The sequence below is a fragment of the Pyrus communis genome, chromosome 10, assembly GCF_963583255.1.
Source record: "Pyrus communis chromosome 10, drPyrComm1.1, whole genome shotgun sequence".
Classification (NCBI taxonomy): Eukaryota; Viridiplantae; Streptophyta; class Magnoliopsida; order Rosales; family Rosaceae; genus Pyrus; species Pyrus communis.
In genome coordinates, this window is record NC_084812.1 from 7852202 (window position 1) to 7877386 (window position 25185).

Genomic DNA, 25185 nt, shown 5'->3' on the forward strand with positions numbered 1-25185 from the left:
TATCATGAAATTTCCAATTATCAGCTTTTAGTACCCAAAGTGTTTTTGTGTCACTTTCTTACTCAAATATTTTATTTTTTTAGTACTTTCATACATCCGTTAGGCTATTGACCCTTTGCTAAGTCTTCCGTTTACCGAAGACATGACAAGCCTTTGAGCTGCCCATAAGTTTATTTTTGGTGAGGCAACTTAAAGAAAAAAATTTGGAAGACAGAAGGCCTAAGTAAAAATTTTAGGAGACTGAAGGCTTGTCACGTCATCAGTTAATAGAGAATTTAACGAATAGACTTAATAGATTTATGAAAGTGGTAAATAAATATAAAAAAATCTACGTTTGGGGGCACAAAAGAGACGCAAAAAAACTTTTACTAAATGCTGAATTAGAAAGTTCAAGATAGTAATATGAAAATTATTCTACTTTCCAACAAAGAGTTAGGCCATTAGGCTCATTCGAACTATAAAAGTATGTTGATGAGTTAAACTTGATTTAACCAAAAGTTGCAAACACAAAAATGAAAAAGCTAGCTGTGTTGCATCAAAACCAGAAAAAAATAAAAATAAAAAATAAAAATAAAAAAAGGAAAAAAAAAAGCTAGCTGTGTCGAAAATGTGACCGTTAGGGTTAGCGTAACCAGCAAAAGGAGATTCTTGGGGGTCCAATTAGACCTTTTTGACATCGACCACCCTCCAAACTCTCTCTCTCAAATCTCAATCTCAGAATTACACCTTACCCTCTACGAATTATGTTTTGAAATCATGTCTTCTTTCTAATATATGGTTTTCATGGCGGTTGGTGAAGAGAAATATCCATGAGTTTTGTCAATTAATAATTAGTTACTAATTACACATAACAAGTAGTAGGCACTTTACCATCACTCTCTCTTTATTTTGAGGTGTGAAACACAAGGTTCCTTCAGGGACATGGATGATCATTATTCCATTTGTTGTAGCAACTAACTCTAAGTTCTAATTAACATTTTATTAAAAAAAAAAAAAAAAAATATATATATATATATATATATATATATATATATATCGTCTAGGCTCTAAGACCATAGAGGCTATGATTACAACAAACAATTCTTAGATCCTAATTGATGGAATTTGTTTGTACCTTTTCTAGAATATTTGTGAGTGGAAAAGGTTGAATTAAAACGTGTATTTTGTCATTTATATGAGGTGATGATTGATAATAACGCAAATTAGAGTGGATGTATCCTGTGGCTAATTTATATAAGCATATATATATGATCATATTTGAAAGAAAAAAAAACGAAGTTAGGGACATGACACAGAGATTGTATCATGGATCAATGTTTTCTAAAATGGTAGTGAACTGGAAATATTGTAGTTATGCAGGTTTTGTTATTGGAATCATTGTCATAGAAAGATAGACAAGAGTGTTGGAGACTGAACCCAAACCACTCATGGTGTGTGTGTCAATGAAGTAACAATGAAACAGACTGAAAAAAAGAAGGGGAAAAGAGCACAAAGCAATGGGAGTACAGACTTTCTATGATGTCTGAGCGATTGAATTGGTAAGATTAATTCATGAGAAATGGTATTGGCGCATGTGCTGCTAAGTGTTATATTTGAATTGGTTCACTCTAGACATCTTTTTTCTCTTTTTTTTCCCTTATTCAATAAATGTCGTACGTGAGATTTGAATTCTGAACCTGTTCAGTAGCACTCAATATAGAGTGGTTGCATGTGAGATTTGAACTCAGAACCTCTTTCAACTGGGTAAGAGTACGATGATATTGATAAATAGGTTATCATCTTGAACAGGAACTCTCTAGAGGTATGGAAATGAGAGCATATGGGCCATTGATTGAGAAAGGATTGGAATAGATGCCATGATGTGCAATGGGGTTAGCTGAGGGGTCCTCTGCAAGCAGCAGCAGCAGCACATATAGCTGTGTAAATGAGAGCTTTCTAAGGTTTCAGTGGAGAGTCCAAGTCGAATCGATGATGATGATGATGGCAGTGATGATAACGCGTCGTTAGAATAGACTTGTTAGATTGGTTGCTTGTATTGCACAGACATACCTCTTCTGGTTCTAGATACATTTTGCCCCTGATTAGACATGTTGATTTGTGCTTGTTTTTTTGTCAAAAAAGGTCTAATATATTCTTGCTCTCTAGCTCTTACCTCTTTTTCCTTTAGAAAACTTTTTCTAGTCACATGATTTTCTGCAAATAAATGCAAATAAGGTAACAATAACAAAAAGAAAAAGAAAATTTTCTGAAATCATGGCAAAGTTTAATTAGAGGGTTTTCAAATGCAATGGAAGGGGACTTATCACCAAAGGGTATGGAAAGGATCATAGAAATGATTACACTTCACACACTGCGGTCAAAGAAATGTCACTCAGATTTCAAATCCCATTTATAGTTATTTTCTTTTCCCTTTCTCCGGTTATGTTTTTATTAGCTTAAATCCTTCATCTGATATGCAGGCCACACCTGCCCCATTAGGGTTTCTGAAACCCTAGACCTGTAAACATCTTCTGGAAGTAATAAAATGATCAGATAGTCAATAATCATAAGAAATTCATCATGCTGTTGGGAAAAACAGATAATGGTCAGCTTTCTTTCAGGGTTAGGAAATAATGTATTTTTCTACACCACAACAAGTTGTTTTAGGCAGAAATATGATGAAAGAGAAAGAGCTTTTTAATGTATAATCACAATGCATTCAATGTTAAGCATTGCACGGTTGTTTTAATCCATCAAACCAGTCATAATTATTTGACTTTAAACTGACTCATTAAAGAAGCAAGAAGATGAAAATAAAAGGTAATGGTACTTATGTGCATGAACATGGTGGTGGTTTTAGTCATTCTTTCCGTAACAAACATGAAATAAAGCAACAAAAATGTCTAAATACAATTTTCAAATTTTATTTCCAACACGACGATAAAAAAAAAATATATATATCGTTCCTAATTTATTAATTGTCCTCGTGCATGAGTGATCATTACTAATCGTAATACATGTGAGTCTTATAATGAGTATCACATATATTAGTGACTAAAATCTTACATACACACGAATCAGCCTAGCATTCTCTTAAATTTAAACGTGTGTTAATGCCACTTTCTTTCTTTCTTTTCGTTTTTTCCCCCTTGATCCGTTAAATGATTAAAGAAGTAATTGCATATTTTTGCCATAAAGTTAGTTTCACTTTACCCTATAGTATACAAAAAATAGCATAGTTAGGATTTTGTGTTTAATATCGACTTGAATTAGATAACATATTATGAATGTTGAATGAAGAAATGAATTTCATATATTGTCCAAGTTGAAGGTAGAATATTAATTAGTGATGAAGAAAAATTATCCCTCCTAATTTTACAGTATTCGTTGGACTTACAAAAAGTAAACATGACTATTCCATCTGCTACGTTTATTTGGATGATAAATGCAAGTTGACATCCATATATTCATTTGAAATGCATTGAACTTAATGAGTTATTTAATCCAAACAAACCTTGGGGACATCAAACTAGGCCTTAGACGTGTTTAAAAAGTTGCATTACCAATCCCGACATTATGAATTTAGTGCAATGTTAGTGTTGACAATAAGTCCCATATTGATGAGAGAAAGAATCGTACATGGGTTTATAATGCTGCAATTGTGGATGCAAATTTTCGCCTTTTCCTTCTTTGACAAAATTGCACCTACAAAACAAACAACACCTTTGGTCAAGGCCAAAAGTCACACGCGCCCACGATGAATTTTTTTTGGGGGGGGGCGCTTTGGCCGAAAAACCTCCAATGCCAAAGTTAGAATTTAGAGAGAAAAGTGTTTGGAGAGTTTTTGGGAGTTTTGCAAGAGTGTGTAACTTAGCTTTTTAGACAAAATGGGGTCCAATTTATAGAGCATGGCCAACCCTCTTTGGGACAGAGAGTGGCCGGCCTTTGGGTGTTTTTTTGGGTGTAATGGATGAGTTAGTTGGAAATTAATGGATTAATTAGGTAATAAATCCATTAATTGGCCAATTAACTCAATTTATATGGAATGTTTTGAAGATTATGGAGTAAATACCTTGCAGAGAATATAAGATGAGGATGGATGAAATAATTTTGAATTTGTTACCTATTTTGGGCACTTTTGGCTTGGTTGAGGGATGCTTGCCCAAAAATCTATCGCCTCTTGATTATTTTTGGCTCCACAGCAATGTTAGAGTTACTCATCCTATTGCTAATTGGTATTATGGTTGAATCACAATTTTCTTCATGGTATTAGAGCATGTTGTCCTATGTGTGAAGCCAAACGGCCAACACGTGTTAGACTTCATCCCATTGTGTAGTTTGCGTGTTTGGCTTAAAAATTTGTCACATATAAAATGGCGTGTTGAATGAATCCACAATGATGAGAAAATAGATGTTGCATGGGTTTATAAGTAAGTTGGACTACTTCTTAGATTTTCAAATTATTTTATAATGAAACCTTAACTTTATATAGCTCGATCAATGTTAACAATCTGTCAAATTGACCATCAAGCAATCATGTGGTAAATGTGGGCAACGGGGCCTAAAAAAGCCCAAAGATAAACCTCGATCGGCTTGTAGTTTATGGGCTTTGTAGGCAATATGATCTAGTTACCACTCAAGAGTAGAAGCCCATTAAAAACCCAATGACCACGTTCTCCACTTTGTCGGGTGACCACAACCCCATCCATCAGTAGGCCCCACAGAAACTTCAGAGCAAGTGGCACCACACTGTCGTAATTCGCAAGCGACAAAACTCGCGTGCGTAAATCCATCTCTCTCTCTCTCTCTCCAATCTCCGCGATCAGAAATTTCCCAAATCTGAGAAACTCCAACCCCAATCGCTAATCGGAACACCGAAAAGATGGCGCCATCCACCTTCAGCGGCGACGAAACGGCACCGTTCTTCGGCTTCCTTGGCGCGGCGGCCGCCCTCGTCTTCTCCTGTAAGTAAACAAAAAAACTCCCATCTTTCCCTCCAAATCTAACTCCGATTAAGTTTTATATCTTCCATAAATTTGGTGATTGAAAGGGGCTTTTTGGTTAAATACAGGTATGGGAGCGGCGTACGGCACAGCGAAGAGTGGCGTGGGCGTGGCGTCGATGGGGGTGATGAGGCCGGAGCTGGTGATGAAGTCGATTGTTCCGGTTGTTATGGCGGGAGTGTTGGGTATCTACGGTTTGATCATTGCTGTGATTATCAGTACTGGAATTAACCCAAAGGCCAAATCTTACTACCTCTTCGATGGGTACGCCCACCTCTCCTCCGGTCTGGCTTGTGGACTCGCCGGACTTTCCGCCGGAATGGCCATCGGCATCGTTGGCGATGCCGGTGTTAGGTAAATCTGCTTCCCTCTGTTTCATCTGCTTTGTTTGATTATGTTTTTGTGCGACTAAAGTTTTGATCTTTTGTGGATTTGGCAATAATTGTCTGTTTTGTTGTTATTCATTTGGCTTGAGAATATTCTAGATTGCTAGAAATTTGATGAATTTTGTATGCAATTGTGAGAGAATTTTAGCCAAACCCTTGTAGAAGAAAGACTACATTTTTACCTTGTTAGAGTGATAAAATCTCGATTGGATGTTATGCGAATTTTCGATTGGATGTTCCATGAATTTTCGATTGGATGTTCCTTGTGCTTTTGTTTTCGGCTTCCATGTATCCAGTTCCACGAATTTTTTATTGGATGTTCCCTGAACTGTTAGTTTGATCCATGCTTTTGCTGCTATGTTTTTTTGGTTTTGGCTACCTGCAAGTAGTTCATTTGGATTGCTCATCGTTTTCTCCTTGTTTAATTGGTCCATTTTCTTTTCTTCGACAGAGTGTCGAGTTGATCTATTCGCATTAGAATGTTTGTAATGAAATCGGTTTGGTCTGCAGGGCGAACGCACAACAGCCAAAGCTTTTTGTTGGCATGATTCTGATTCTCATCTTTGCTGAAGCTTTGGCTTTGTATGGCCTGATTGTCGGTATCATCCTTTCATCCCGATCTGGACAGTCCAGAGCAGATTAGAGATACCATTGCTGTCAGCTTCCAATGTGAATGTTGTTGGCACCTTGGTTGCTCGCAGGTTTGTGACGCTCATTCACAATGTGCAGTGTTGCGTATAGTTATTCGTCTTGCGTAGGCGGGAAGAAAGATCCTTTTCCGATTGGAGAATTCCGAGTGAATTGTGTCTGAAATAAAGCTTTTTGTTAGCTGTTTTTTCACCTTCTATTTTTTACCTTTTACATATTAGTTCGGTATCATGTAGAAATCGTCCACGGAACGTCTTTTATGTTTCTGATCATCACATTCAATGGTATTACTACCATTTGATCATTTGTACTAGGAAATGCATAATACTTCAATAACCTTTGGAAACATAATCTTACTTACTCTAGAAAGTCCTCGGTCGCCTTGATTTTTTCAGTGTTCCCAACTTAAAAATTTTGTCCCAAAAACTTCCTAGCTTACACTCGGATGAAAGTTGTGTAACCTTGAAAAAAAAATACGCAGACGAAGAATCCCACGTTTTACCACCTACCATGACAGCAACTGGAGGTTGGAGTTGATTCCGACTGAGTTTATCGCCGCCGATTTTGTGGTTGTTTGAGAGAGAGAGAGTGTGCAGCGGTGAAGAGGGAATTGATGAATTGGATATCCAAAGGCCAAATTTTAGAGAGAAAGTAGTGCCGGGCGAATCGACGACTTCCGGCGAGGGGGTGCTGTTGTCGACAATAACATCACAGTTCCTCTGTTTTCTCCTACAAACGTACCCAATAGCCAACACCCCCGACATCATAGAATGCCACAATGTTGAGACATTTTTTAGTGTGTCGGAAAACGGTTCGGTACACCAATGTCATAATATAAGTGGTTGAATTTTTTTTTTTCCTTCAAAAATCCAACTACTTGTATAATGACACTTAGTGTATCAGAGGCCTCGTTTCTATCACACCAAATCTCTCCAGAATGCCCTTTCACTCTTTATTTTTTTCATCTTCCTCCTCTCACGATCCCTCTTTTCAATTTTTGCGACATACCCAACCACCGAAATTTTTTTCGATGTATCAGGAACACAACTTAGTACAACAGCTATTATTATACAAGTGGTTCAGAAACTATTTTTATTAGGGGTGTATTCAATTGAAATTTAGGGATTTTAATTGATTTATGAATCCTTGGATTTTGATGGATTTTAATTGATTTGTAGAGATTCCATGTAAAGTTTTGATTCAATTCTTTCGAAATCTAGGTTGAGATTTATGAATGCTTAAAATACACTACGAAATCTCTCAAATTCCCTCGAATTAGTCAACTTTTTAAAATTCTTTAAAATAAATCCCTAATTGAATACACCTGAAATGTTTTAACATATATAAAATCCTAGTTAAATGCACCCGAATTTTTAACGATTTTAATACACTATTTTAAAATCCTGATTGAATACACACTGAATTTCAGAGAAAATTAAAATTCAAGTTGAATATCCCTAGATTTATAATCTCTCAGAATTCCAATTGAATACACCATAACAAGTATCCAACTAGTTGTATTATGATACTTAATGTACCGAGCTGTGTTTTCATTACTTTGAAACCTTGCCCAGCTACTAATTTTCCGGTTGATAATTCCAAAAATTAATCTCTTCACCCATATATTTTAGGGTATAACTGGAATATAAGGTCATCTCCAACCGATCCGGCCAAAGAGCTAGTGAGCCCCATTGGGTCAAAACCACCAAATCAGGCTAATGTGCTGACCATTTCTAGCCAGCCAGCCTGCCTGCCCAATGAAAGTTAGGGTTATAAGATTGGGTTACCTCTTAATAAGCGCATTGGTTAACGTCTAATTTGTTTCAACCCGTGAAAACTTAAGTTTTTCATCAAAAGCATGTTTTTATCAAATTAGTTTTTCATAGCAGAAATATGTTTGGATTTTTCTCTCATTTTCTGTTAAACTCAAGTTTGGAAGAAAAAAAATAAATGCAAATTAAAGATTGAAATAAAAGACTGAAAGAAAATAAAGTTAAGGTTAGAAGATTGGGCTGCTCTTCAAAAGAGCGTTGGATAACGTCTAGTATGTTTCAACTGCAACCTGCAATCAAAAGCATCTTTTATCAAATTAGTTTTTTACAGCAGAAACTTTTTGCAAGCCAAAATTTGTTTTGAAATGATAAGATTCCTATTCAATAAAACAAATGCATTTTCGAAATAATTGGATAACAACATTTAATCTCAACAAAATATTTAAAAAAAAATTTGACAGTAAAATAATTTTGGATTTTTCTCTTTTTTTTTTCTTTTTTTTTTAAAGTTAAAAAAAAGTTTGGAAATATAAAATTTAAGAAATTTGAGGTAGCTGTGTTTGCTACAGGAGACAGACATTCGAGTTTTGGTATCTGCTAGCACTTGAATCTGATATGTTTGACGCCATATATCTGTTTGTGCCAGACTGTTCCATTTCAATGCAGCGAACTTCCTTGCAAAGATCTTCCGAATTTCCATCATACTGTTCTTTGCTCTCCTCTTGATGCAGATTACCATCAACAAAATTAGGAATACCATCTGATAACTGCTGGGAGGAATCAGTGTGCATGAAATTCTTTTCCAAGTCATGAGGTTGGAACTGTGTCTCCTCTGATCTAGTCCTACTGTCTCCAAGACTCAAAAGTTGGCGGGGCTTCTGCGCCAACTCCGCAGCTCCCGCCTCTCCGGCCCTGATATCTTCGACCGCCCCATACGGTATATTGAAAGTCCTCTAGGTATATTGTATATTATCTGTGTAATAGGGTTTGTGTCAACCCTAGTAAGTGCTTTACCTAATTGTATAAGAGTCTTGTCTTGTTGGCAGCTGAGTCTTGTCTTGTTGGCAGCTGTCTTGTCTTGTTGGCAGCTGGATTGGCAACTCCTTAATTCAAGGAGGTTAATTATTCTTCCTATGCCGAGACTTCCAGCTTGATTGAAGGTTGTTCTAGGTTAGAGTCTTAAGTGTTGAGTGTTGTTTGCAACTCACTCAAATTTCTCTATATATTTGTATTATGTTTCGGTTCCTAGACACAACAATATATAAAAATACACAAACTTCAAAAGTTAACATGGTATCAGAGCAGGCATCCCTCTGAAGCCTGTCTTTGAATATCTTACGCTGTGATTTCTCTTCCGCAAAACTATGGCTGATGAGCATTCGGAGGAAGAGAGCACCATTGCTTCTCCTTCCACTCACATCTCTGAAATGGATATCAATCCAAATCAACGACTCAGTTCAGTGTTACTGAATGAGTTCAACTATTTACCGTGGGCAAGAGCGGTTAGTCTCGCACTAGGTGGAAGATCCAAATTGGGTTTCATCGATGGCAGCCTTCCTGCTCCTGGAGTCACTTCTCCTGAATATGGAGGGTGGCTTTGCAAAGATCAGCTGGTCATGTCATGGTTGCTTAATTCCATGGAAAGGAAGATTGCTGAGATCTTCAGCTATTCCGAGTCGTCACTCACTCTCTGGACAACAGTGAAGGAGATGTATGGTAATCAAAATAATTATGCCCGCATTTTTCAACTCAAGAAGGATATCTCCAGCGTTCAACAAGAAGGTAAAACCTTTGTTCAACATCTTGGCTCTCTAAGAAGCATGTGGAATGAGCTGGATGTCTATAGACCTCACACCACTGATCCCACGGTGCTTCTTAAAAGAACTGAAGAAGATAAGATATTTCAATTGCTGTCTAGTCTGAGCTCAGACTATGAGGATTTGAGAAGCCATATCCTCATGAATCCTGAGCTACCATCCTTCACTAGCATTTGTGCAACCATCCAACGTGAGGAAGTAAGAAGAAAAGTCATGAACAATGGTACAAAAACCATTGTGACTGAAGCTAGGGCGTATCTGACAAATGAAAAAAGATACAAAGGAAAAAACCCCCATCTAAAGTGCCTACACTGTAACAACATCGGGCATGTGATAGATAAGTGCTGGATTCTCCATCCAGAACTTAAGCCAGATTTCATGAAGGACAAAACCACGCAGAAGACAAGTCGAGCACATCCTCGTGCCAACACCTCATCATCTTCATCTTTCAACAGTTCTGATCTATACAAACAGTTCACTGCAAATCCTGCTACTCTTATAAATGAGTTCGCAGCCTATCTCCATCAAAAGAAGGGTAGGGAAGATCGTGCTGCTGAACATGAAGATGGAAGTACCTCGGCATTGCTTGGCAAGTTTGCTGGTTTCCTGGCTGATGCTGATCGCTTACCTCAACAAGGCATGAAAGGTATCATGAATGCTTTCAAAACTGCTCTTAAAATGAATGAGTTGCATGATTTTTGGGTTGTAGATTCCGGTGCCACAGATCACATGACTAATCAAGTGTCAAAATTGCATAAATTCGAGAAACTTCATAAACCATCACATGTGTCTGTAGCTAATGGTGAAGGTGCTAGGATTGTAGGCAAGGGAAAAATTCACTTAATATCTGATCAAATAGAGTCCATGGCCTTATACGTGCCTTCATTTCCATTCCAACTTCTCTCAGTAGGAAAAATCACAAATTCCTTAAACTGCTTAGCCATTTTTTCACCAGAAAATGTCATTTTTCAGGACCTTGTCACCAAGAGGAAGATTGGTGAGGGATTTTACCTAGATGGTCTCTATTACATCTCGAAAAGCTCTCCCAGTGGATTACAAGCAAAGTCTATACCCGTACATGTCTCCATTCAAGACCAGTTTTTGTGGCACCAGCGATTAGCACACCCATCTCAACATGTTTTGTCCACCTTGTTTCCAGATTTAGACAAAGAACAAATTCATTGTGAAACTTGCCACATGTCAAAGGCAACAAAGCTACCCCTTCGTTCATCTTTGTCTAGAGTTTTTCATCTTTTTGAACTTGTACACTCGGATGTATGGGGACCAACTAGTGAGTCTTTTGATGGTTACAAATATTTCATAACCTTTGTTGATGACTATTCAAGAGCAACTTGGTTATATTTGTTAAAATCAAAGAGTGAAGTGATGGAAGTGTTTAAAGACTTTCATAGTCTTGTTAAAAATCATTTTTCCTCTCAAATCAAAACTCTAAGGTCTGATAATGGCACCGAATACATGTCCCAAGTCATGACTCAATATTTGAGCAACAATGGCATCATGCATCAAACTAGTTGTGTTGGCACACCTCAACAAAATGGTATTGCCGAGAGAAAAAATCGAGATCTTCTTGAAAAAACTAGGTCATTGATGTTTCAAATGAATGTACCTAAACGTTTTTGGTCTCAAAGTGTTATGGCAGCCACTTACCTGATCAACAGGTTACCTAGCAGGGTTTTGGGGTTCAAATCACCAATGGAAATTGTAAAAAACAGGAAAATAGACCTGTCACATCTTAAAGTCTTTGGATGCATTTGTTTTGTCCATGTTCAGTCCTTGCATCGAGACAAACTTGACCCGAGAGCAACCAAATGCATTTTCCTTGGATACTCATCCACACAAAAGGGATACAAATGTTACAATCCACAACTTAAGAGGTTAATTGTTTCCAAGGATGTCAGATTTCATGAAACTAACCCTTATTACAGCCAAGCTCTGGATAGTTCAAGTGAGGGGGAGAATTACTTGGATTTGTTTCCATTACCAAGAACTGAAATCCTTGCCACTGAAGTACCTGATGCAATGGGGCCTGTTCATCACACAAATATCCCTACTGAAAATGACAACCAAGCCTCAAGTAATGATACCAACAATTCTGAATCAATCCACAGTATTGCTCCTGAGGAATCATCCTACGAGTTGCAATCGACTGCACCTCGACGCAATCCTACTCGTGAAAGACATCCTCCAGCAAGACTGCAAGACTTTGTCACTTACAAACCAAGACATCCACTGTCTCACTACGTATCCTATCACAAAATGTCTCCTAAACACATTGCTTTCCTGAGTACTATATCTGAGCATGTTGAGCCTCAGTTATTCCAAGAAGCAAATCAATCACCAGTTTGGCAGCAAGCCATGCAAGATGAACTGCATGCCCTTGATCAACACAAAACCTGGAGCATTGAGACACTGCCTAAGGGAAAGAAGACAGTAGGTTGCAGGTGGATATACAAGGTTAAATTCAACTCAGATGGATCCATAGAAAGACACAAGGCAAGATTAGTGGCTCGTGGTTTTACTCAAACATTTGATGTGGACTACAAAGAAACATTCGCCCCTGTTGCAAAGATGAACTCGGTAAGAGTACTCCTTTCAGTTGCTGTTAACAAAGGATGGCCTATGTTTCAAATGGACGTAAAGAACGCCTTCTTACATGGTGAGCTTGAAGAAGAAGTCTTCATGAGGTTACCCCCAGGCCATCCTCAAAGTCATGAACCTGATCTTGTGTGCAGATTACACAAATCAATTTATGGTCTTAAACAGTCACCAAGAGCTTGGTATGCCAAGCTAAGTTCAGTCCTCACAACGGTTGGTTTTAAAAGAAGCAATGCAGACTCTTCATTGTTCGTACGCACGGGCACTGCTGGGAAACTGGTCGTTCTTGTCTATGTCGATGATTTAATCATCACAGGAGACAACATGGATGAAATAACTAAGCTCAAGCATTCACTGCAACAACGTTTTGCCATCAAAGATCTTGGCATACTTAGATATTTTCTTGGCATCGAAATGGCTACCTCTCCCAAGGGTTTCTTTCTCAGCCAACGGAAATATGTTATGGACCTTCTCAAGGAAGCAAACATGAGTGATGCTAAACCTGTCAATACACCCCTAGACACGAAACACAAACTTAGCTTGGAAGGGCAACCACTGCCCAACATCAGCTATTATCAGCGTCTTGTGGGTAAGCTGATCTACTTGACTATTACAAGGCCTGACATAGCCTATTCAGTAAGCATTGCTAGCCAATTTATGCACTCTCCCACCATGGAGCATTTTAATCTTGTCAAGAGACTACTTCGGTATCTCAAAGGTTCAATAGGTCGTGGCATCATCATGAAAAAGAATGAGAGCACTGAGATCACAGGCTATTGTGATGCTGATTGGGTTGGCAACTCTATTGATCGTAAGTCTACAACGGGGTATTGCACATTTGTGGGAAGCAATCTTGTTACCTGGAAAAGTAAAAAACAAGCTGTAGTTGCTCGATCCAGCACTGAGGCTGAATATCGCGCCATGGCATCTACTGCCTGTGAACTAATATGGTTGAAAGGTTTGTTGTGCGACTTAGGTGTCTCTACTACTCAGTCCATGTCTCTTTTTTGTGACAACCAAGCGGCAATGCACATTGCGTCCAACCCTGTCTTCCACGAGAGAACCAAGCACATCGAAGTTGATTGTCACTATGTCCGTGCACAGGTACAATCACAGGTCATCAAAACTCATTTTGTCAAGAGCTACGATCAACTCGCAGACCTATTCACTAAACCTTTAGCATCACCTCAGTTTCAGCGGCTTCTCGGCAAGCTTGGATCCATCAACCTCCTGGATCCAGCTTGAGGGGGAGTATTGAAAGTCCTCTAGGTATATTGTATATTATCTGTGTAATAGGGTTTGTGTCAACCCTAGTAAGTGCTTTACCTAAAGTAAGTGCTTTACCTAATTGTATAAGAGTCTTGTCTTGTTGGTAGCTGAGTCTTGTCTTGTTGGCAGCTGTCTTGTCTTGTTGGCAGCTGGATTGGCAACTCCTTAATTCAAGGAGGTTAATTATTCTTCCTATGCCGAGACTTCCAGCTTGATTGAAGGTTGTTCTAGGTTAGAGTCTTAAGTGTTGAGTGTTGTTTGCAACTCACTCAAACTTCTCTATATATTTGTATTATGTTTCGGTTCCTAGACACAACAATATATAAAAATACACAAACTTCAAAAGTTAACACGGTACATCCTCGAGCTGGTCGAACTAATCCTCAACGAGATTCAATCCAGGCTGATGAAGAACTCTTATGCTCACATCATCATCAAGATCATCAACCATTTCAACATCATGTGTTTCGTGCCCCACGGCATCAACCCTTAAGGCTCAGCGATACGTTGATGCAGCTCGAAAATGTAATTGGCAAAGTGTCGTGGCTGACCATACTGCTTAGTTCTGTGAATAGTGAGGACATGGACTGCTCTCAGCTTAACCATGTATCACGTGAGCCACTTCTGTTCCTGATTTGGGAAGAAAATGCTCTCCTTGCTGACACGGGTAATTCGTTCCAAGTTCGATCAGAAGCAGCAGCTACACTTGGTGAGATTTCTCGGCACGATTGCGAACATAGCATCATTGAAGAAGGGGGAGTTGAACCCTTTTTGAAATTCGTGGGAGAGGGTCCAATCGAAGGCCAAGAGAATGCTGTCCGGACTCTGGGGTCACTCGGACATGCCTGGGAAAGCGTCGAACACGTGGTCCTTGCTGATGTATGCAAAGTGTGGGCAAAAATCCTCCGAGAAGGTCCGATGAAAGTTCAGGCTGCTGTGGCATGGGCGGTGTCAGAGATCGCAGCTAGACACCCCAAATGCCGCGATGTTTTCGTACGGCATGATGTAGTCTACTGGCTCTTGAGCCATCTAGCATTCGAAACTGTTGAAGTAGATGGTAACCATGCCACGAGCAAAACCAATAGTAATGTCAATGGCAATGAAGACCCTGCCACTAAGGCTGCAATGAAAGCTATGGCGACGAGAGCCCTTGCCAAACTAGCCAAAGGGAACTCAGCCATTGTTCCTAGCATCGCAGAATCAAGTGTCCTCTTAATTTTAGCTGTGAACCTAGAAAAGGGTACCAAAGATGTTCAACTGCAATCTGCCGAAGCATTAATGGAGATCACTGCGGTTGCTGAGGAGGATGCTGAACTGAGAACATCTGCCTTGTATCGTAATTCTCCAGCTCGGAAATCTACCGTTGATCAATTAGTAATAAAGATCACCGATGAGAAGGAAGATCCGGAGCTCCTGATCCCGTGCATTAAAGCTGTTGGGAATTTAGCAACAACATTTGAAGCAACAGACACAAGGATGATTGTTGACACTCTTCTGCGACTTTTACATGAAACAAACAATTTCGTTACGAAAAATGCTTGCATTGCCCTCACAAAATTTGCATGTACAAGCAACTATTTTCACGTTGAGTTTTCCACGGCAATAATTATTGCTGGAGCAGCTACGCAATTGATCCGACTTTTTTATTTTGGGAATTGGAATGTTCAGCTTCCTGTCTGATGAAATTGAGGTTCCACCATAAAACCAATTGGCAATATGGGGAGTAGCCCAAGACCATATAAGCACATAGCAAACCTTGTCCCTCACCGATGTGGGACAACTCTCAACACGCTCCCGCACGTGTGGCGGATTCTCATATGTTACATTGCGATTCATGTGCCTGGGAGTGAAGAGCTTGCCCAGGCTAAGGTGCTCGCCGTGCTTAAATGGGCTCCCAAGCATCATTATTTTACCGACCATGAAAAACTGAACAAATTATTCGACGCTGCACTGGATGTACCAGAAACTGAAGTTGCTGAGGCTGAAGCTCGTGTGCTCGCCACGTATGGATGGGAGTTGCAACAGTCTTATATGACCCCAGCTGAAACACTCTACACACTCTTACACAAGGCTACAAGTACGTTGGATCTTTATCATTCTCAAGGTTCTAAAAGACGTTAGGCACTATTCGGGCAGCATTGTCTTAAATCTAAAAACAAATGTCATATAATCTCTTATGACTAATTAGGTTTTGGTTAGATCATCTAGGCTACATTCTAGGATCTCAGGTAGTCTATTTTCATAAAATGTTGAGCTAAATTGTCATTATCTTCTAATAAGACTTGAGTCGTCAGACATAAGACCAGAAATACTTCAATGCGTGACAAATCTTCCGGGATGTTGTAGGATGCGAGTGCTCGTTTGATCAGTTATACCATGCCGATCGACCAACTACTCGCACCCCGCAATATTGAACCTAATATTGGGGAAAACACCTACATAAAGGCAGGTAGTTTCGTTTCTTTTGTCATACGAAATTAGATAGACAGAGAAAAGAGAGATGAGAAGGGCAGAATTAAGAATTAGAAGTGACTGAGAATGGTAAAAACTGTAGCTTGGTGTTCTTTTCTTTTGAGTGTCCATAAGGAGCTTTACTTTACAAGAAACTAGGGAAGCCTTATGCACCATTTCTAGCCTGACCAAATTTACAATCACAACTTTTAACTCAAAAACAAAAATATTACAATCAGAAAGTAGATCCAAAAAAAAAAAATATACAATCTGAAGAGAGAATAACAAATGGGATATTTGACACAGAATCATAATCCATACGCGAATGGAATTGGACTCGATGAAATTTCTGTACTGAGTGATCAATCTTGCGAAAGCTTACACAAGAGACCTGAAACTTTCTGACCAAAAGTGAGATTTCCGCTTGGTGAGAGTGTCCCGCGGTGCAAACCTGAGACCAAACATCTCCTTGAATGCTTGCTCGGGCTCTACTGAACCTACCAACTTTGCAACAATTGTGGCACTGTCCATGATATGGTCCAGGTTTTGTGTGTTACTCCACAGGAGGTTTGCCAATTGCAACCGCCTATGCTTTGAGTGTAGACTGATACCCCACTTTAGGTAGAGGTTATTTCTTTCATCCTCAGAGAGTCGCCTTCGCATTTGCTTGCTCAGCATGTGTCTCTCACTAGTCAAAGCCTTCATGCTATTTACAGAATAAAACATGTTTTAAGTCGACCAATGCAGGCAATATGTAACAAAGTTAAAACATATCACGAGTATCTGCAACCCTCTATTCTAGATCGGTGATAATGAACATACCTTGAAGCGGGTGTTAGAGTTTGGCCATCTTCCAGAGTCTGATTTCCACGCGAAAATGTGTCTTTGAGGAAGGACAATCTCCTGACCTCAACCTCCATGTAAATCGAATCACTTGGGTCACCTTTAAATAGGAGGAAGAAGTAAGTCCTGTGAACCAATGACACATTGCAGGCATCCCAAAGTTCAATGATCTCTCTTTGCAGCTTGTTAAATTCTGAAGGCCACCTTGAAGGGCTTTCGTCATCAATGGGCATTGGGTCCAAGCCAACATCTTTTACATCCTTTGGAGATGGTATGGGCATTGAATCCGTCTCCGGTACCTGCAACACAAGACAATCCATGTTAGAACTATGATTAATCAGATTGTTTACAACTTCTCTTTTTTTGTGAAGCAATATAATCAAATCACTCACCACAGAATCAGCAAGTTGAGTATTGCATTGTGTATCGGTCGTTTCCTCTGTTCCTTCAACTAAAGTACTGCTTTCAGTTACCTTGTCATTAGTTGTGGATTTTGTATCCTGTGCTTTACGCTCATCAATAACTGCACTTCTTGCAGAAGCCTGAGAAGCATTTCTTGATAGCCTTTCAGTCTCAGCACCATAGTTCAGTGAAGGAAGTTTCTTTTGGAAACCCTCGGGCCTTCCTATAAATTTTTTCTCATACTCAATTGCAGGTGTGCTCTCATTCTTCTCTACCAACTCAAGCCACCATGGAGACGAATTATTCATAAGCCTTGCTTTGCAGCTTCTACTCCTCAACATCACAACAGAGGGGCAAAACATATCTTTCTCGGGCAGCCATTGAGGTGTCCTTTCAGAAGATGGAACTACAAAACCTTTTTGTTTAGGTAGGGGTGACTCCAATTCCTGATTTGTGCCATCTCCATTTTCGACTGTGGTCAGTCCTGAGGTAGCTGTGTTTGCTAAAGGAGACGACATATTTGAGTTTTGGTATCTGCTAGCACTTGAATCTGATATATCTGACGCTATATATCTGTTTGTGCCAGACTCTTCCACTTCAATGCAGCGAACTTCCTTGCAGAAATCCTCTGAATTTCCATCAAAATGTTCTTTGCTTTGCTCTTGATGCAGATTACCGTCAACAAAATTAGGAATGCCATCTGATAACTGCCGGGAGGAATCAGTGTGCGTGAAATTCTCTTCCAAGTCAGGAAGTTGGAACAGAGTCTCCTCTGAACTAGTCCTACTGTCTCCATCAGAATACTGAGAGGTGCCAAAAGATCTCACATTGTTGGCTTGGCCGCGAGAGACGGCCAGAACAGGCGCACCTGCCTTTTGCATTTCAAAGTCCCATGAAGCTCGCCGACGCAATTTGGGGTAATAACGTTCCAGATCCTCCTACAATTATGTGAAAAGAAATTCAAATTAGCACAGACGGAGCAAATTGTAGTGAAATAAAATTCTTCAGTTTGTTTTAGTACACATACTTCTGATGGTTTATCATCTCCAAGCACTCGCACCAGATCCTTAACCTGAGATTGAGCAAGGTCTCGTTGCTGAGTTAGCTCCGATACCTCTTTTTTGAGCTGCATAATGAATAAACAAAACCAAAAGGTTTAGATAAGAAGAAGGAATCTGAATCATGAATAGGAAAAACTGTACTATGCCTCATGCATATGAGAACCACGGAACAAAGGACAATCAAATTGACATGGTTTCTGACAAGGTGAGCACAAGTGAAGATGTTCAGAGATTTCCGCATGAGAGGACTCGAGAATCATGACACATGACTACAAGTAACTAACATCGAGAAACATGCTTCATCAAATTGTGCAAAGACCAGAAAGAAAATATTTGTAGGTAATTGCATATTAAAGAGTATAATTCACCTCAGCTTTCCATAGTTGGAATAACCTGGCTTTTAAATTTTTTCGTGAATCCGTGATCTTTTAAGAGGTCAGCATAGATACTGGCCTTTGTTATGTGTTTCTTTGCCCGGTTTTAGATATGTTAGGGATAGGTATCAAATGCATTTTTGAGGATCTGACAGATAATAATAGGAGCCTATTCGTTACCTTTTCAATTTGAAGGTCCTTTTCTCTCAGTAATGTTGAAGAATCAGCTGAAACAATTTTGTGTCCTGAACCTCTCAACTCATTCTCTAGTCTAGTCAATTCTTTTTGCAAATGCTTCACCAATGCTTTATCCGACATGACCACGTTAACTTGTGCGCTTGTTGTCACTTCTTTAGCACAGCTTGCAAATAAGAGGGTATTTCTTGATTGCTCAACATGGCTATGTGCAGGACTCATGGTACAGATGATGGCAGTTCTAGCATTTCCTCCCAACGAGGACTGCAGTATGCGGGTTAGCTTTGAATCTCTGTAAGGAACATGCCCACTTCTTCCCTTGCTGCGTGAAACCACAGTATTGAACAATTTCGTAAAAATTCTTATTATGCTAGAACTTCATTTTACATGTACTAATACAAAGAATCAATAGGAATAATAAGACTTGACATTCAATTGCACAAAGTAGAATAAATTTTTGCAAAGACCATAACTGAGAAAATGAAGGACAAGCTACTCAAGCTGACCTGAGCTTACGGATAACAGTGCCCAGAGTTAGTAAACTGCGATTTATGTGGCAACCCTCTTTCAACCTTGCTCCAGCTGATAACGTCTGGGATGCACGTTCACTTCCAGCAAGATCGACAAAGTTCTGTACAGTAAAGAATTATATCATTCTGTTGTTATCCTTTATTCCTTTAGTCATGATTATTTATTCATTTTTTTTCTTTAAAATCTTTTAGTACTTACCACAACAGCAGTAAGGGAGCTTGATTTGTCATAGCCAAGAAACTCACGCGCTGAACTTTCAATGACCTGATAAAACCACAGCATATTAGACTCTTGAGGTAATTTAACATAATTATTAAGCAAGCAACTATTTCTTAGCCAACGAAAAACCAATGTGATATTAGTCGTACCAATCTGAGAATCTGATGAGATCTGGAGCTTGCTTCATTTAGGGCTGTTTCCCCTATCTGTCTTTGAGCTGTGGAATTTATCAAGAGATTGTATGAATTTTCAATCATAGTCATGTGGGAACTTTGAAAGACATACTACTTAAGGCATCCTTACCTTCACAGACAGATAGAAGTTCTTTGAAATGGTTCCAGTCCGCTAGAGTTTCCTCGGTGAGTCTCTCAACAATTGTACCTCTCTATTTAAAAGGCCAACAATTAGTACATGAAACCTACATATATGAGTTTTAAAGCATATCAAAAGTGATATTTACCTCTGGATCATCTAGAAGTCTAAGCGGAGTGGTATCTGCACTAAGGAGGTCCCTAACAGATTCGTTGTAGATCTCCAGGGCAGAGAACTTCAAATTGAATTCTCTCTCCGTGTGCTACATATAATACAGATAATTCATCAAATATGGAAAACCGAAGACATAAATGAAATGTAGAAACAAAAGAAAGAAAGATTCTTAATATGTCTATAAATTACCTTCTCTATGTAGTCGTATATATCCGCAACAGTGTAATCCGTAATTGCACTCATGGTATACGTCTTTCCACTGCTTGTTTGTCCATATGCAAAGATACTTGCTGAAGGGAGATTACCACAAAAACATGTTTAGGTATTACTCCAAATCTTCAGCTAAAAAAAACTGTTAATTAAATAAGAATAATGACAAAGAAAGGAAAGTAAAATATCTTCGACTTACAGTTTATACCGCTGACAACTGAGAGAGCAACTCTCTTGGCTCCTTCTTCATACACCCGCCTTGTGGAGCAGTCAGTCCCAAATACTCTGTCTGGTACCATGACAGGGAAAAAATACAGATTAGAAGAGTAATAACATGTTAAATCTAAATCCATGTGACACAATTGTAACAACAAAGGGTAAGCAAAATGCTTTACCAACAAATTAACGAAGATATATAGATGAAACAAAAGTCTGGACAGATTCATTAGTATTAATATGACAAAATTTACAGAAAATGATCTCAGCAAATGTAGGCGCAAGAGAAAAACGATGATTGAAATCAAAACATTTCTGAAACTCCTACTGGTGGAAACTAATTCTTCACAAACCGCTAAATGGCCATGTAATCTAAAATTCAAAGTCCGCAATACTCGATGAATTTAGGCAAAAAATCAGAATGCATCACCAAGGGATATCTAATTTTATAAACCTGCAATGTAAGCACTTACCAAATGAGTAGGCAGTTGGGTACATGGAGCGTTCGGAAACTGAAAGATTGTTCCTGTATATGATAGTTGTGTCATTAATGCATTCCCAATCCGACACATCATTTCTAGCAGTCTCCTTCTCAACCAGAGGCCGCAGCCGGACTGAAACCAATATTCTCTCCCCGTGGCCAGCTGGCTCTTGCATTGGCTCCTCGCCATCAACGGCCACCATCTTTCACTCTTACCCTACCTTCTTCCAAAATCCACCTCCAAGCAAGATTGATAACAAAACTATATACCAAGTATCCAACACATTCCTCTAAAAACCATCAATCATTGACTCTTCTATTCAGCTCCCAATAACGTTCCTTTCAATTCAACAAAATGCTTTATGTTCCCAAATGCTCAAGAAAACAAATGCGCTGCTGGGTTTCCAAAGAACACAATGGCCAACCTAGTTATACACGGACAATCGTCATCTGCAATTAAGAGACCAATCATTTGTCAGTGCTGATTCACCGGCATTTCGTTCCGCGTTTTGTCTCGACCATAATACAAAATCTCTTCCAAAATCCAATTTATATTCAGAAATGTGAAAGACAAACACATACCCAACACGAAAACAAACAGTGGCTCTCTATTATAATCGAAAGTTTGGATTTTTCCGACAGGGTAGCCGAACCCAGGCTGTCAAAAGTGCTTATTGTAATCAAAACCCGTTTCTGATTAAAAAAGTGCTTTTCCAAGAATCAAAGAAAGACCAGAGAAGGAAAAACACAAACTTTTAATATTTATGTTTTAATCCTTAGGTTCAGAATTCAGAGTCACTTTCAAGGAATGTTTTCCAAGTTTAGAGAGAGAGAGAGAGAGAGAGAGAGAGAGAGTGTTAATGGCGGTGGTGTGAATTGTCAGATTTTTTCTGAGGAAACCCATGGTTTTTGGATGCTTCCATCTGTCTAAATTTGGCTCTGTACAGAGAAATCCAAAGAGCACTCCCAAACCCACATTTCCCAAAAACAGAACACTCAAAATTCAAAAACATCCAAAAAAATCACTAATCTTCTCGGTAATTGCCACACCATGCCAACAAATTCGACCCAAAAATCATCCAATTTCTGGATTATCCAAAATCCCAAATTTAGAAATTCCCCCAAAAATGTAACTCAGAACGCTGTCACTACATATTCACTAGAAATCGGAAAAAAAAATCGAAAAAAAAAAATCAATTCAGTTACAGTATAAATATATTCAGCATTACCAAACATAGAAATCGATCAGCAATCAGAAAATCCAGATGCCAAACATTTTAAAATTCTCTTACGTTCTCCAATCTGAGACCGCCATTGTTGAAAGCTTGAAGCTTCAAAGCGATCACCACACAGTCACTAGAAATTGGAAAAAAAAATTCCCAAAAAAGCAAAAAAAGCAATTAAATTACAGTGAAAACACACTCAGCATTACGAAACATAGAAATCGATCTGCATTTCAAAAATCTAGAAGCAAAACACGTTAAAATTCTCTTACCTCCTGCAACCTAAGACCGCCATTGTTGAAAGCTTGAAGCTCCAAAGCGAACAATTTTTCTATAATATTTTGTGAAGAAAAATGTGTGAGTGGTTATGGCGTCGACTTCTGTGATAATTGACTGTTGCTTTCGGAGCTGCTGCGACAAATCATTGCTGGCCTTTGAATAAAACTACCGCGCTAACGCAGAAACGAGTGGCTACCCGGGACCGGGAGGGAGGAGGGTGTTGAAATGACTGATTTGCCCACAACACTGCACCTAATTTGCGTGGCAACCAGGGCTAAAAGAGAAGGGCATTGAATTATGGTCGCTGTAAATTCGGTGGAGCACATGAGAAGTTGTGCTTCTTTTGTTCTAACTTTCGAAAGTAAACTCCCGAAATGCTTTCCACCGCCCATGTTAAAAGTCTCTTAAAATAAATAGACAGAGAAAATTTACAAATATCCTAGCGGGAAAAAATCGAGCAGAGGATCCGAATCTAATACGAATAACAGTACATAAAATAAGCTTCCGAGAGTTGAAATCAGATCCGAGACTTTGCGTGTAAAGTCGAATAATCTAAATTAATTGTTCTTGAAATGTTTTTAAAGTAGTTCTCATAAATTTTAAACCCGTCACTAAACATGCGGTAAATTCATTAGCAAATGATAAACGTTGACTTGAACGACATTCATGGTTGACGAAATTATTTTGTATTTTCTTATCATCATATTATGCCCACTCACATGTTTTTTCCAGTATATTATTAATATTTTAAAAGATCATAATCCTTTTTTTTATTGAAAAAGATCCTAATCGTCGAACTAATATTAAAAAGGTTCCTTAACTATAAAGTTTCTTCAACCATAATATACCAATTAAAATTCTTAATTAATAATAAAAAAACAGGTTGAACTTAACCAAAATATGAGCAGTAATAGTTCATTCTTCACAAAGTAGAAATCAAGTAATGACCATCTAGGGTTTTAAAAAAAATCCTTGCAATAAATTGATTTTCAATGTTTAAAGTTAATAAGTGGGGAATTGTCTTATACTATGTTTGGATGAGGCAAATAAACTTAAATTTAGACAAAGATAGAATTTACAAATTAATAGGTTAGCCAAACCATAAAATTGTACATATTCTAGAAAATAAAATTTTGTACTTTGAATTTTATCATTTTTTTAGGCTAGTCAAACAATAAAATTTGCAAATTTTAGAAAATAAAATTTCATCATTTCATCTTATGTCATTTTAAAATTTCTTAATAATTTTAAATTTATTCACCCACAAGCAGCGTTAATGATGAATAGAATTTTCCTCTCCAATACATTCAAAGTTCAAACAATTTTTCCCATCGCTTCTAATACAACAGTAGTCATTGTCACATCCCGGCCCAGGGCGGATCATTTCCCGGGCCCGCTCCACCACCGTAGCACAATATTGTCCGTTTTGGGCTTACCATTCCCTCACGGTTTTATTTTTGGGAACTCACGAGCAACTTCCCAGTGGGTCACCCATCATGGGATTGCTCTAGCCCCCTTCTCGCTTAACTTCGGAGTTCCTACGAAACCCGAAGCCAGTGAGCTCCCAAAAGGCCTCGTGCTAGGCAGAGATGTGAATATACATTTAAGGATCACTCCCCTGGGCGATGTGGGATGTCATAGTCATTGTTCAATGTTAATGCCACACATCACATGGGTAAGGTTTGATGGATGGATCCCATATGTATATTATGTCCATATATAAAATATCCACAGAAAAAAGAGTTTAATAGATGAAAAGAAATTGTGGCATGCAGCCATGCAGGCTTTAGTTACAAAATAAAAAATCAGATGGGGAGCTTTTTATAGTTTTCTCCCGATGGGAGAGGCAAAGAAAAAGCTGCAAAACGATGAGTATGGCTGTATGGGGACCGCTCTCTCTTTGACCCGAAAAAGAGTAAATAATAATGTATAATGCATGCACGAGGTTGAGACACACCAAGTGAATTGGAGAGAAGAAGAAGAACAAAGTGCAGGTTAAACATTCGTCCTTGATTAGCAGGACCCCATCCATCCGTCGAAAAACTCCACAGAAAAAAACATATGAAAAGGAAAGTTAATGTAGCACCAAAATAACTATTAATGATGGAATCCAAAAATAATATTTAATCGTATATCAGGGAGTACTAGATATATGCAATGAGCACGCAGATTCATTCGACTGAAATTGCATGTGCTGGCACTAACCATTTTTCCATTTTTTTAGCTTTATATTCATTGTTGCCGACAGGGATTTTTTTTTTTTTAATTTTATTTTATTTTTTTGGTGACAATGGGGCATCAGCCTCAAAAGAAAAAAAAAAGAAAAAAAGGATTACATAAGGATATCACGAAGTCACGAGATCCCAGTCATATTTGTAACTAACAATTGACGAAAAGAAAACAGAGCTTTATTTGTTTTATTTTTGTTATATTCCCTTTGTCATGAATCATGTATCTTGAATTAATATTGAATTAAATAGAGGTTATTGGAGTTTGCTCAATGGTGAGGATGAACTGTGTGGCGAATAGAAGTAGGTTAGGTTAAGAGTTGGAAACACTTCTAGATAATTAATAATTAAAGAAGTAGTGATTTGAAGAGAGATGTTTATGCTGTCAATGAGCATCTTCCAAGAGACCTATATTATCAAAAATTCGAACCTAGCTATGATTCGGTTAAAATTATATAAATGATTACCAAATGAACAAACTACACATATGGAGTAG

The 25185-nt window shown here is 38.5% G+C and overlaps 3 protein-coding genes across 4 annotated transcripts; 2 read left to right on the forward strand and 1 right to left on the reverse strand.

Moving 5' to 3' along the window:
• Nucleotides 1-4743: 4743 nt before the first annotated feature.
• LOC137746770 (V-type proton ATPase subunit c1-like) lies at nt 4744-6388 on the forward strand. Its single transcript, XM_068486774.1, has 3 exons — nt 4744-4943; nt 5051-5336; nt 5879-6388. Exons 1-3 carry the CDS (start codon nt 4862-4864, stop codon nt 6009-6011), a joined length of 501 nt encoding a protein of 166 aa, XP_068342875.1. The 5' UTR covers nt 4744-4861; the 3' UTR covers nt 6012-6388.
• Nucleotides 6389-13880: 7492 nt separating this feature from the next.
• On the forward strand, nt 13881-15611 carry LOC137747791 (uncharacterized). The gene is made up of 3 exons (XM_068487937.1): nt 13881-15165; nt 15295-15390; nt 15514-15611. The coding sequence occupies exons 1-3, from the start codon at nt 14001-14003 to the stop codon at nt 15609-15611; spliced, it is 1359 nt and encodes a 452-aa protein (XP_068344038.1). The 5' UTR covers nt 13881-14000.
• Nucleotides 15612-16005: 394 nt separating this feature from the next.
• On the reverse strand, nt 16006-22873 carry LOC137747078 (kinesin-like protein KIN-7F). 2 transcript variants are annotated; one of them, XM_068487086.1, is made up of 15 exons: nt 22455-22873; nt 22252-22315; nt 20952-21409; nt 20462-20551; nt 20242-20342; nt 20027-20140; nt 19870-19951; nt 19716-19783; nt 19546-19611; nt 19323-19447; nt 18802-19138; nt 18214-18312; nt 17177-18124; nt 16764-17083; nt 16006-16647 (listed from the first exon to the last, which is right to left on the reverse strand). In XM_068487086.1, the coding sequence occupies exons 3-15, from the start codon at nt 21160-21162 to the stop codon at nt 16320-16322; spliced, it is 2889 nt and encodes a 962-aa protein (XP_068343187.1). In that variant the 5' UTR covers nt 21163-21409; nt 22252-22315; nt 22455-22873; the 3' UTR covers nt 16006-16319. The 2 variants fall into 2 exon arrangements, with proteins under 2 accessions (XP_068343187.1, XP_068343188.1); XM_068487087.1 differs by lacking the exon at nt 22252-22315.
• Nucleotides 22874-25185: the final 2312 nt, after the last annotated feature.